Source organism: Gracilinanus agilis, chromosome 5 (assembly GCF_016433145.1).
Source record: "Gracilinanus agilis isolate LMUSP501 chromosome 5, AgileGrace, whole genome shotgun sequence".
In the NCBI taxonomy this organism is placed as follows: domain Eukaryota; kingdom Metazoa; phylum Chordata; class Mammalia; order Didelphimorphia; family Didelphidae; genus Gracilinanus; species Gracilinanus agilis.
The window spans coordinates 24,115,018-24,129,199 of record NC_058134.1 but is presented as its reverse complement, the minus strand read 5'-3'; the positions used below and the strand labels follow the sequence as shown (position 1 = coordinate 24,129,199).

At 41.8% G+C, this 14,182-nt stretch overlaps 1 protein-coding gene across 1 annotated transcript in view; it reads right to left on the bottom strand.

The window, feature by feature from the left end:
- Positions 1-5,378: 5,378 nt before the first annotated feature.
- Positions 5,379-14,182, bottom strand: part of GADL1 (glutamate decarboxylase like 1) — a 175,606-nt gene continuing 166,802 nt past the window's right edge. Inside the window, exon 14 of the mRNA XM_044678287.1 lies at positions 5,379-5,552. Within this exon, the coding sequence (XP_044534222.1) occupies positions 5,379-5,552 (174 nt within the window). The remainder of the gene's footprint in view (positions 5,553-14,182) is intronic.

Genomic DNA, 14,182 nt, shown 5'->3' with positions numbered 1-14,182 from the left:
CTGAGATTAACCCTGTCCTTCATGGAATCCTTTTGTTCATGGCAAGAAAGTAAAGGATAGCTGTGGGACCTTTCTGGAGAGATAGAAGGGACCTCTGAGGCCACCTAATCCAACACCTTTATTTTAGGGATGGAGACAATGAAGCCAAGAGCAGTGAAGTAGGTCAAGGTCAAGTAGGTAGTGTCAAAGGGAAGATTTGAATCCTGACTCTAAATTGCAGTGAGGGAGTGTATTCCAGGCAGCCTGGGGAAGTTTGGACAAAGGCATGAAGATGGTATCCTGTGAACAAGGAGCAGCAAGTAGATCCGGGCTGGGGAAGATCTGTGGCTAAGTGACCTTGGGCAAGTGGTTGCATTCTTCTGTTTCTTCATATAAATGGAGAAGGGGATGGACCCTCTTAAAAGGCAGATCCCAGACCTAAAGAGTCTGGAGTTCTAGGCAGTACCAGGGTTTAGCCTCTTCCTTAGAGGGTAATCTTATTTTTAAGATTAAAATGAGATTTAAACAAGAATTAAAACAGGGAGCTTTAAGCCTAAGCAGCATTACAAAAGGCGTACATTGGTTTTCTAATTACCTGTCTTTAACAAGACAGAGCCTTACACAGGCAGTAATGCTGCTGACCCAGTTTTCCTTCCTTTCTTCTTCATCCAAAGGGCCCATTTTGGGAGTAGATCTCTATCAATTCTATATGCATATTTTAAAGCATCCTTTTATTCTAAGATGTCTCCAATTCTCTTGTCTATTTCACATCCCCAAATTGCCAATTACTTGTCAGGGACTGCTGCAAATTGTAGCCTGTCAAGATGGTAGGGAGAAAAATTGGAAAATCCACTAGACGAGCCTAAATAGTGTAGGATTTAACGCTGAATAGACAAATTCAGAGGAGAAGTCTGCTCTGGAAGACGCTTTAAAATTGTCCCTATTTACTCCTCTGGGATCATGATTGCCGAGCGAGCGGCAGATGGGGAGTGAGGCACAATTTCCACCTGTCAGAAAAAATTAGGAATCTTTCAGGTGCTGCCTCATGCCTGCGTGTCAGCGTTATAATATGATATTCTCCCCCTTGCTAAGCTGCTTCCCGATCCTAGATAATTCTGCAATAAAAAAAAAAAAAAAAGAAAAAACAGTTAAGTATGGGGAGCTCCAATCGAAATTCAAAAACTGTGTGGTGTAACCAAATCTCATAATCGTCGAAAGGAAAATGGGCAGTGACATGCCAGATGACACTCACTCCAAGGAGGACATCCCTGACATGTTTCATTCCCTACTTGTTCCTTAATGCTTCTTGACTTAAAGATCACATTTATTTTTTAAGTTGGACCATTCCACTTAATGTCTAAAAACTAGTAGGGGCCCTCTGGATGCTCCCTGGGGAGAAGATGGAATGTGGGAAATTATGAGTTACTGTTGACTTCCTCTCTTCTAAGGTCGACCAGTTATCCTTGAATTTTTGACCCTCCGAGTTTTAAAATCTTTTTATTCTAATCTTTCTGAAATATTGGATGGAATTTGGGGAAGTTCAAGGCAAGAACACAGGCCCCTGGGTTTTATTTGGGACTTAAAGGAAGCCAGGGAGGATGGAGAGTGTTCCAAGCACGGGGGACCATCAGAGAAAATGCCCAGAGCCCAGAGATAGAGAGTTTTGTTTACGGAACAGCCAGGAGGCTGGTGTCACCAGATTGAAGTGTAAGATTGGAAAGGTAGGAGGAGGCCAGGTTATGAAGAATAAACTGAGCATGTTTATTTGCTCTTTTTTTTTTTTTCAAACCCTTAACTTCTGTATACTGGCTCCTAGGTGGAACAGTGGTAAGGGTGGGTAATGGGGGTCAAGTGACTTGCCCAGGGTCACACAGCTGGGAAGTGTCTGAGGGTGGATTTGAACCTAGGACCTCCCATCTCTAGGCCTGACTCTCAATCCACTGAGCTACCCAGCTGCCCCTGTTTATTTGCTCTTGGAGGCAATAGGGAGCCCCCAAGTGAGGTGGGAAGGGTATATGTGACATGATCAGAGCTGCATTTTAGGAAAATCACTTTAGTGGCTGAATGGAGAATAGACTGGAATAGAGAGAGACTTGAGGCAGGAAGATCACCCTGACCCCCCAGCAGGATAGTTCAACTCCTTCATTTTACAAATGAAGTAACCCACTTCCAGACATATTTCTTCATGGTTATAATGTTAAAGAATAGCAAAACTGGAACTGGACCCCAGTTCTATTGACAACCAGGTTAGTACTCCACCCCCAGATAAAAGACAAGCACATACATTATTCCTCTTGTTAAATTTTATTCAAATCATCAACTACAAGATAAGCAACCTCTTGTCTCTACTGCTAAAATGGCAACCTAGTCCAGGAGGGACATTATAATCTATAAATGTTGTAATTAGTAAACAGTAGATGACAGGGAAAAAAATCAAGTCAAACGAGAGATTTGTGCTCTAAGGTTCATTTCTGCAGAATGAAGATACAAATGTAGATTTCACGATTCTGTGCAGACTTAAAAAAAATAACTCTTGTTTTTGATGTCGTTTAAGCAAAAACAAATCGGAGCCATGTCATCATTGCACAGCTAGTAAGCATCTATCGAAATCACAGGCATGTTGGTAAACGTACCTTAACCATTCTGACATAGTAGAAATAGAAGACAGAAACAAGATACTAAAATGAAAATATAGTAGCATTAAACATATGCAGAAAAATTCCCGACACCAGATGCTGGGCATTCGAGGCCTTGGATGACAACACAGATACCACATTGGATAAGGCTGTCCTGACTATCAACATTTCTGAAGAACATTATGAATACATTTTTAACTAAACCCCATCATAAAGTCACCAACCACATCTGTAAATTTCTCTGGCCAATCACCCATTGATAACCTAGTTCATAAGTAACTCATTGCCCTCAGGATCATTATTTCAGCTAATATTGTATTTCATATAAAGCCAATTAGTGTTAGGTGGAGTATGCTTATGCAATTTTTGTCTTAAGGAAAAGAAATAGATTAAGGGCAACTCTAATGCTTTTACACCTTTAAATCCTTAAGCCTTTGGTGCAGCTGTAGCCCAGGACTATGAAAAATAGACATACAAATTCCTGAAATATCTAGAACAGTGATTCCCAAAGTGGGCGCCACCGCCCCCTGGTGGGTGCTGCAGCGATGGCCGCAGGTGCATTTATCTTTCCTATTAATTGCTATTAAAATTAAAAAAAAAATTAATTTCCAGGGCACTAAGTAATATTTTTTCTGAAAAGGGGGCAGTAGGCCAAAAAAGTTTGAGAACCACTGATCTAGAAGAGAGTCAATCAGGGCTCACTATGTAAAACTATGTATCTAAAGGACCTAATTCTGCCCAGTCCTTTCTCAAGTAAAACTCCCACAGAAAGGTAGAATTAGGCTTCTAGATGGGCCCAAGATAATCCACTCCTGGGAACAACTGTGAAGGTATTGCAGGATGTAAGTGAAGAGCTCCTTTTTTGGTTATTTTGATCTATTATCTTCTGACTACAATAAATCACTGGTATTTTGGAGCTCGTAAATGGGAATGTTGTACAACACTGGACACATCAATTGAAGGCACAAAAGCACTTCATTTAGAGACGATTTTCAGTACTCGAGATGTGTGAGAAAAAAACAGGCATTGGTCATTGCTACCTCGATGAAAGAACTTGGTGAAAACAAGAAAAATTCTCATTTCAGCTCTACAGTTAGTCACAGCCTAGGAAAATGAACAATAAAGAATATGTGATCACATCCTTCAGTTTCCTCTTCAGCCTTCATGCAAATACACAATGATCCTATCAAAACAAATCAAGCCGCAAAAACAAGGGGAAAAACCAATTGGAAGATAATTCAGAGAATCCTCAAAACAAAGGGTCTTTTGCACATTAGAGTCTAATTTGCTAAAATGGCAGTTTCATTCTATTGGTCCATGTCCCAGTAGAATAAAAGCTTTTTGAGGGTAAGAACTAATTCATTTTTTATATTTCTGTTCCTAGCAATTAGCACAGTGCTTAGCATATAGTAGGCACTTAATAATTCTTGCTAAAGAGAGGGAAAAAAAAAATTCTAGTATAGTCATGTGATCAATAAATGGTTAAAAACAAACCCAACCATCATGAAGTAATGTGCTAAGAACAGTCTTGGTGGCCAGTGAAAATCTCTTATTAACTTCATTTTAGTTGCTTTGATAAAGCTGATGATCCTTATTTAATTTCATGATTAAAGTGTTAACTTTGGAGGTCTAGATTGGGCCTCCTTATCTAAAGTGAGAGGTAGTGTAGAAAGAGCGCTGGTGTTGGAGTCAGAAGTCCTGGGTTCAAACCTGAGTTCAGACATTTGCTAACTCAGTCCCCTTGCTGAACCTCTATTTCTTCATCTGATAATGATATTTGGATTACCAAACTCAAAGCCTTAAAACATGTTGTAAATGGGAATAATCAGTACTGTTTGTTCCCTCTGCAGGGAGGGAAGATAACCATTGTCTAATCAGGTCCTATACCCTATGGTGGTGGAAGCAGATCCATACCTGGGGGCTAAACCAAAACAAAATAATAGGACACAGAGTAAGACAAGAATGTTTTCCAGAAGGCTAGAATGAAAGATCATTGAGGCTATTCATCTTTGATGGAAAAAGGAAAACAAAACCAATAAGAAATATATGCAAAGTATATTGAGAGCTCAAAAAATATCTATAGGTAGACTTGAGCAGATCAGTGCCATATTGAATTCCAACCATTTGCTACAATCAGCCCACATACAAAGATATCTCTTTAATATAAATATCTCCCATCATTCCTCTATTAAAAATATACCACTAGCATGCTTTTAGGGTCACTAAAGGTCTAGGGGAGAGCCACATGTTCAAAGTCTAACTGCTGGGACTAGGAGAAGCTCAAACTCTTGGCTGGACAACCCTCAATTCATCTCTCAGCCATTCTAGAGTTCCTCTGAACTGTTAATAAAAATCTTTTTTGTTTATGATAATGAAGCCTAAGAATCATCATTTCTGTGATGAAGAGTCCTATGAATTCTTTAAAGAGGGAATGAGTGCTTAATACCCAGGACCCTTCTTCTACCTCCACCCTCCAAGAGAGCTGTTCTTCCAGACAAACAGTCTAGAGAAGGTATCCCCACTGTGACAGCAGCAATGAGGAGAGTTTCATGATTCTGTTGCTGTTGCCCTTGCTTTTCTAGACTTTGGAGGTTTTTTCCGTGGCACCTTTAAGATGTACACTAAGCGTTTTGATTTTAAAGGGATGGTAGTGTTTCCTAATAAGCATCTGAAGAACAGCACATCTAAAAAAGGCCCCAGACGTTCTTAATTGGGAAACTTCTGCTCAATGGGCTGTGGACTCTGGGGCCTTCTGAGTGATGGCTACATGTCTCTACCCAGAAGGTCGATCTCATCGAGGAGGAAGTCCATGTCCTCACGGCTCACTTGGGGACTAATCACCACCTGACGGAAGAAGTTGACTTTGCCCTGGTGTGGCTGGTAGCCTAGCATCATGCTGCCTTTCTTCATCATCCTCTCTTTAATGGTGGGGGCCACCTGAAGAAGCAAAGCAAGAGAAAACAAGAAATCAAACAGGTGATAGCTAGAGACTCCTCATCATTGGACTGGCATTTTTGTAGTGTCCATTCTGGGTAGACCACTTTCCTCCATGCTTTCAGGACATTGAACAAAAATGAAAAGACATAATCCCTACTTTTTAGTTATTTCTCATATACTTACAGAATCATATTTTGAAAGGAATATTTTAAATAAGTGCTGAGTTATGTTTTTATTTTTATTTTTTCCCTCTTTCTTGTTTACCTTTTTATGGTTCTCTTGAATTTTGTATTTGGACATCAGATTTTCCATTTAGTTCTGGTCTTTTCTTTAGGAATGCTGGGAAATCTTCTATTATGTTAAATGTTATGTTTTATTTTTAAAAGTCACCTTCATACTCAACTATTAGCAGCAAAACATATATAAAAATATATTTAAACGTGAGCTAGCATTTATATAACACTTTAAGGTTTGCGAAGCACTTTAACTCATTTAATCCTTACAACAATCCTGAGGTAGGTGCTATCATTATTCTCACTTTACAGAAGAGGGGACTGAGGCAAAGAGAAGTTTAAGTGACCCACACTGGGATTCAGAGTTAGTAAAGATAAGAGGCAAGATATGAACTCGGGTCTTCCTGAGTCCAACTCCTGCTCTCTATTCACTGTGCCATCTGGCTGCCTAAGCACTTAAGATGTACTAGGAACTATGCTAAATGCTAAAGATACAAGTATAAACAAGTAAGACAGGGCTCGCCCTCCAAGAGCTTACATTCTGCTAAGAGAAGAAGATATACAGAGAGAAATGATGGCAAAGGAAGGGTTAACAAGAGTCAACAATATTGATGTCTGCCATGTTTCAAACACTGTACTAAGTTATGGAGATTCACAAAAAGGCAAAAAACGATTCCAACCCTCAGGAAGTTTGTATTCTAATGGGGAGGGCATCATGAAACTATATCTGCATATATAAAATATAGAAAGTGCAAATGGAAGGCAATTCTGAAAGTGTTTTGGTACTGTCACTTAGACCAATGCTCTTAGAGTAGCAAGGGGGAACGAGTGGTGGCAGTCAGCCATGGATTAGCTTGGTGGGTCTGTGTCCTTGTTAATATGGTGAATGTTCACTGATCAGAAGCCCAGTTCTGTGGCAGGAGATTAGACTGTCTAGTTGGAGGGAGAGATTGGAATGGATGAGGATGGCAGAATGAATGGGGTCTGACAAGGAAAATTTAGGGGAGGCAGGATTTCTATCTTTAAGTATCTAAGGAGCTGCAATGTAGAAGTGAAAAGTTTTAATTTATTTTCCAACTAGGAAAAACATGGCAGCCAAGGTCAACATCTATTTGGGACATAAAATTGTTTGTAAAATCATTTGGAAAAGAGTAATGGATGATTATGAGCAATGAGTAGCAGTGGAGACTAAATTTACTGCAAAGAAGGCTTGGCAAAAGGACCAACTAGAGGGCATTTAAGGATAAAGATGGAAGGGAAAAATCAAACAGATGAAAAAATGGAAAAACTCTGCAAAGATCTTCATAACAAAGTTTTTTCTCTATCAAGAATAGTTGACTGGGTATCTCAGTGGATTGAGAGTCAGGCCTAGAAACGGGAGGTCGTAGGTTCAAATCCGGCCTCAGACACTTCCCAGCTGGGTGACCCTGGGCAAGTCACTTGACCCCCATTGCCCACCCTTACCACTCTTCCACCTATGAGACAATACACAGAAGTTAAGGGTAAAAAAAAAAAAAAAAAAAAGAATAGTTGAGCCACCATATTTGGAGCCTAATATCCTGGATGTGCTTAAAAAAGAAAGTAGATATGGCATTGGGAAAAAAGGGTAACAATGGGAAAAGCATCTAGTCTAGATAAAATGGACCCAAAGGAGGAAATATGAGGATATTGATGGGTCAGTCTCAAGGTTTCTTTAAGTGGGGAAGATGCCAGAGGTGTATGGGTGGGAAATCTAGTGACAAAAAAGACATCAATGAGTACCAACCTATATGCCGACTTTCCCATTTTTGTAGTATTTATTTAATAATCCTCTATACATAGATTAAGGGCATCCTTAATTAGGTATTCAAAGGGAACAGGCAGAATTTCACAAGAAATAATCTGCCATAAGCTACATATATATTTTAAAACTTTACCTTCTGTCTTAGTAACGACTCTAGGACTAGGCAAAGGGGATAAGGGACTTGCCCAGAGTCACACAGCTAGGAAGTATCTAAGACAAGATTTGAACCTCCTGACTCCAGCCTGCTGCTCCCTGGAGCCACCTAGCTGCTCTCCCCATAGGTCACATTGAAAGATGTAGAAAATACACCATTCCACTGTACCATTGTTTGGTGATGATAATTCAACATAGCAAACTGCTTCTGTAAAGGCTCTCCCTCTAGCAATGACATCCCACCCATTTGTAGTAGTTATGAAGTTTCCTGGAAAGGCACGACAACAGGAATATCTTTGCTCAGTGACCCTCTTACTAATGATTTTAGCCATAAAACAAGGAGATGGAAGCTCACCAAAGACAATCGCCAGGGTCACGGAAATGAGCCAGGATCCACTCCTACTTGAAGAGGAATTCCCTATCAATATATATACCCACTTAAATGGATTTGGTCCAAGTATCCAAGTGGGGAAAACCAATTGGATCAAGAATGGCTACGTGATTGGATGGAGGGTTATGCCCACAATGATGGGATCACAGATCCACTGAAGTTAGATGGATATACACACAAATACACCCACCCACCCATATATCTACCAAGAGTAAGCTTTCCAGTTACTGACTAGGAGATACCCCCAGTGGGTAACTGAACCAAACGGAGTCACCATTCAATACAAGCTCCCTTGGTCTATATTCATTTATTTCACACTCCATAAGGAAGCGATACCAAAATGAAACTTGGGCTTACAAAAAGTGAAGATCAAGACAACCAAACTCCTTTGGCATCCTTATTTCTACCAGGCACTCCCATGACAAAAGTCTCCCCAGACAATCCCCAGGCCATTCCTTCAGATGCCGCTGTTCCATGGTGACATGATATTTTTTAACAAACTGCTGTGCCCTTCAAAGCTCTGAGCCCACATCACTGTTGTGGATGCTGTAAATATCTCTGGCTTAAAGTCAATTTTGCATTCAAAGCAGGCATATTCTTGGCTCCGGCCTAATTTGTTTCTGCCCATTCCTGTTTGTCTTTTCCAGAAGCCTACCTTCTCAGAAAGTGTTGGGTTGTTTTTTTTTTTTTTTTTAAATCTTATTCCAAGAGCCTCCGGATTTTAATTACAATCTACAATATGTCCACACTATGAAATGAGTTCATTATCATAACAAACACTGTCAGTTATATTTTTTTTTCCTTGTAAACAAAAAAAAAGGAAGATCTCATCTGAGAATTAAAACAAAAAAGAGAGAGAGGGAGAGAAGGAAAGAGAGAAGGAGAAAGGGAGAGGGAGAGAGAGAGGAAGAGGAAGAGTAGGAAAAGGAGAGAGAGGGAGAAGGGAGGGAAGGAGGAAAGAAGTTGACACTGGGATCATGGAAATCAAATGCTTCGCTTAAAGGGGCATTATCTTAATGGCTAGATGAACAAATAGAAATATGGACAGATAGAAGATTTATTAAGCAAATATCACATGCCAGGCTCTTTATCAGGTACCAAGGATAGAAATACAAACATATAAGATAGCCCCTAGCCTTTCCCATATCCAACCCATCCCACATACAAATGACTCTACCATTCCCCTCCTTGAGAAATCCTTTATCCAATGGAGTAGTTTTCTAGTGCCTAATATCTGTATTAGTGCAGTGGATATGTGATAGGGGGTGGTTGGAAATGGGTTCGAGTTTATTCTGCCATTTGCTACCTGTGTGACCTTGGACAAGTCATTTAACCTGTTCTGGCTTCAATTTCCTTATTTGTAAAATGAAGACATTAGCTCACAGGTCTTCTAAGGTTCCTTTAATATCAAAACTATGAAATTCTTTAGGCAGCTGGAGTTTTCATCTGTGTGGCTATCCTTATCAATAACAGGAATCAACAATTTTTATCCTACATCACAATCTAGGATCCTAATTTTAGAATTGAGTAGTTTGTTGATTGTCCATGTGAAGTTAGGTGAGTTACTTTCTTTCTGGCCTCAGTTTCCTCATCTGTAAAATAAGATTCTCGGATTAAAATACCTATAAGGTCCTTTTGGGATTTACATCAATGAAACTCTGAAATTGTTAGGTGTCATGTTGGTGTTCCTTCAAACAAAACAGATTATTAGCAGACAATCATCATAAGCTGGTGGATTCCCCCAAAGACATAACATAATACCCAATCTTCTGGTGATGAGCCTCTCAAAACTGATCTAGGCTGATTCTCAGACAACATAGGTCCCATCTGTTTCCTGACTGATACTATTCTCTATCTTGGTAGAATCAACCTAAAAGGTATTCTATAGCCAGAGAGAGTTATGGAGAACCTGTAGTTACGCTATATAAGCCTTGAAAAATTTTATCCTTATGTCAAAATATGAACTCAGTTCTTCTTTTTTTTTTTCTTAAACCCTTAACTTCTGTGTATTGGCTCCTAGGTGGAAGAGTGGTAAGGGTGGGCCATGGGGGTCAAGTGACTTGCCCAGGGTCACACAGCTGGGAAGTGTCTGAGGCCAGATTTGAACCTAGGACCTCCCATCTCTAGGCCTGGCTCTCACTCCACTGAGCTACCCAGCTTCCCCTCAGTTCTCCTTTATTCACTATCCTATCCTAGAAAGGCAAAGGGCTATCCATTGCATTTTAAACAAAACTCAGGAAAGGGTTCCCTATTTCTTTCATCCATTTGTTTAATGGAAATTTACCTCCACCTTTCAATTAATTCATAGCATCTTACTCAACACAGCATCCTCTACTGTTAGCTCTCAATATATGTTAGGTTGAGAGATGAGGGGTGGGAGGAAGCCCTAGGCATTTCTCTGCCCTTAAGGAGCTTACCAGATGAAGGTACCCATTTTTTATATAATCAAGAAAGGTGCTAAAAACAGCAGTTGAAGCCAGTTAGAACATGAGTAAGCTGAATGTCTTTGTACTTGACAATATTAATCAATTTAAAGAAAGCAGAGGGTCTTAGTGGTCATCCTCTCCAACCCCCTACCCTCCTCAGTTCATAGATGAGGAAAGCGAGGTTTAGATAGCCTCACACAGTCCAAACTCACCCAGATAGCAAGTCGTGCTTCCCATTCAGAAAACATGAGGGCCAGCTCTTGGGCAGGTGACTTGGATCATCTTTTTTCTCCTCTAATTAAAACGTTTATTTTAGCTGACAACAGCATCAGATCATGCTTGCGCCCAGATGCCACATTCGTGCGGGGAGGTATATCTATGTACAAACGAGACACGGGCCCCCAAATCTCGCCCTCCACTGAGCGTGTAGAGCCCGAGAAAGCAATTTGGCAGGAACGAGATTGCTTTTCCACCTCGCCAATTACTCTATGCCTGGTTTTCCCTCAAATTGTAAATCAAATTCTTCTTATGTACTTCAGGGGACAGGTCCCCGCATTTTGAGTGGGGAAAGTTGCTGACGCCTCCGTGAGATGGCTTAGTGTCTTCATCTGCGCCTCGCCATCCTTTGCTCCAGGGCTGTGATTTGTAAAAGTCAGACTCTGGCAATGACCTTGGCCCTATGAAAAGCATTCCGCCACCTCCCAACGGAGTCCTGCCCCACGTGCGTCGGGACTTATTTAACTGTTAAAGCTGCTTAAATCTGCGAAAAAGCCTCCGTAAGAAAGACTAGTTGACAGAGAGTGAATGGCCAAGGAGGAACCTGACCGACTCAAGCTTTGGGAGTAAGACATCATGAAGATGGACATCAAAGAAGTATGATGTGATGGACTCCCTGCCTTACGGAGTGGCTGTGAAAATCATACAGGACTTTCTAATGGGTCTAGAGTTGGAAGGGACCAGAGAGAGTCATTTTACAGAAATTAAGGCATAGAATTGAAATGGCTTGACTAAAGCCCCATAGGAGATCCTAGTTCTAGGGCTGGAAGGGACCTTAAATGGTCTTTGTGTCTAGTCCTTTCATTTTACAAATGAAGAAACTGAGGTCAAGGGGGAATAGGCGACTTGCCCAGTTTTTTTTTTGTTTTTTTTTGCTTGCCGACATTAAGCAAAAAGGATGCTATTTGGTTCTTTGGCTTCCATTCCAGTGATTTTCCCATTACCTCATACCACCTCCTAACGTTAGAGCTGGGGTCTTGGCCGGCAGGCTTCCTAGCTGAGGGCTCTTTCTAGGATTCCATAGTGCCTCCTTTTATAACCTTGATGAACTATAGAAATGAAATGATCACTGACTTCACTATAGCTCTAGTAAGCTTTTTTCTCCAACCCATATTCCTTATTCCCTTCCCTACCCCCTCAAATGAACTGGTCCCTCCATCTTACCATGAAGGTTCTAGAATTGTCTCTGAGGAGTTGGGATGAGTCTGGCTCAAACCTTCACCACTCTGCTTTCTACCAAGATTATTAGTCAAGAATCATTTTTTTTTAAACCCTTAACTTCTGTGTATTGGCTCCTTGGTGGAAGAGTGGTAAGGGTGGGCCATGGGGGTCAAGTGACTTGCCCAGGGTCACACAGCTGGGAAGTGTCTGAGGCTGGATTTGAACCTAGGACCTCCTGTCTCTAGGCCTGGCTCTCCATCCACTGAGCTACCGAGCTGCCCCCTCAAGAATCATTTTAATCAGTTCAATCAGTTAATTTTAAGTACCATTCGGTGTCAGTGTAGGATCAGTTAATCAAAAACGTTCTTCCCCAAAGTCTGCCACACATTGTCCCCCAAGTACATACAGAATCCAGGCAGAAATGGTCTCCGACTACCTATGGCAAAGGGGCAACTCTCAGATTGTGGATGCCCAAATTGACTTTTCCCACGCCTTGGGCACTCAAGAAGTTTCTCTGAGGCACGACGTAGCTTCTTTCCTGGGTTCCCATCTGCCTGTCCTCGGCTCCCCATACACTTAACCTGCTTGGGCAGACACTATCCCTTGCTCATCCAAGGATACAACACTGAAGGAAGAGGGAAGGTCCATCATTCTCCAGAATCTTTGAAGCTCCCAAGGTCCTCCTCCTGTCAATGAGGGAAGAGGGGAAGGAGGCCAAGCCAAGGCTGAAGCCGAAGCCACTCCTGCCCCATCTGGAGGAAGTGATACCACAACGAAACCTTGAGGGAAGACGAGACTTTTAAGAAGCAGAGTTGAGGGGGAGAGCATTCGAGCATTCCAGGCACGAGGCACAGAATCCAGGAAGGGGAGACACGAAAGGTGGACCTATTTGACTTGCATTTGCAGAGTCCATAAAGGAAGCAAAGGAGGGACTTGAATGCCAGTTGAAAGAGGCTTTTAAACAGGTGAGGGATAGAGCTGGTCCTGTGACTTACAAAGATGCTAGAGGGCTGGGCAAGGTGGAACACTCCTCTGATCTCCGCTTTTGGGGGAGTGGATTGTTTGGGCTTGGGGAGGTGGTCTGAACTGGAGTGGGCTAAAGAGAATTAGGAGTCCACACTATAGCACCAATAGGGGGAGGCCTGGGAGTTGGGGATCACCAGCCTGCCCAAGAAGGGGAAACCAAGCCCAAGTCAAAAAACAGAGCTTCTGTACTATTTGGGCCTAGGAGTGTCCAGTGCCCTTCTAGCTGGACGAGAGAAGGAGAGCCAGGCCCAAAGAAGGAAAAACAATGATTTTTTTTTAAAGGTGACAACTGTAGGGAGAGTTTATATAGTATGGTTTTATATCCCCCACAATGCCTTGCACATATCAGGAGCTTAATGAACATGTAAACAAATGACTGAATTAATAAGATTCAAACACAGTCACCGCTCTGCTTAGCACTCAAAATGACCATCGCTTGGTTTCTATAACACGGACACTGAGCCTTTCTGATGACATCCCTCTAGTTCACGGAGAAATAGATTTCCTTCATTAGTGAATCTCTCACCAACTGTTACTGAGCAACATGCATCCCTGGGAGGGGGAGAGGCGGGGAAGGAAGGAGAGAGAAGAAAAGAGAGAGAGAAAGAAAGAGAAAGAATGAGAAGGAAGGAGGGAAGGAGGAGAGAGAAACAGAAAGAGAAAAGAGAGAAAGAAGTAACAGAAAAAGAGACAAAGAAATACTGAGAGAGGAGAGTGAAGGGGAGAGAAAGGAAGGGAAAGAGTGAGAAAGAGAGAGAGGGAGGAGAGAGGGAAGGAGGGAGAGAAAGAGAAAGAGAAGGAAGCACAGACAGAGAGGAGGGAGAAGGAGGGAGGGAGGAGGAAAGAGAAGGAGGGAGAGACAAAGAGGGGAGGGAGGGAGGGAGAGGGAGAGAGAGAGAAGGAGGGAAAGACAGATAAACAAGGAGAGAGTGTGGGAAGGAGGGAGACATCCGTGTTTTTTCTTTAGGAACCCAAACCAGGCTTGAGTGATTTGTTAGCTGTTCACCCAAACTGGGCGCTCCAAATGGCCAATGTTTGCATTCTTGGAGTCATATTCCTGCAGCCAACACCCTCTCAGCAAACCCAAACAGATTCTGCTTTTGTCTAGACTCTGTTCTGGGCCCGCAGCCCTAAACCACTAATGAATTTCTGTCCCAAAAGGCTGGGGTTCTTCTTCCTCC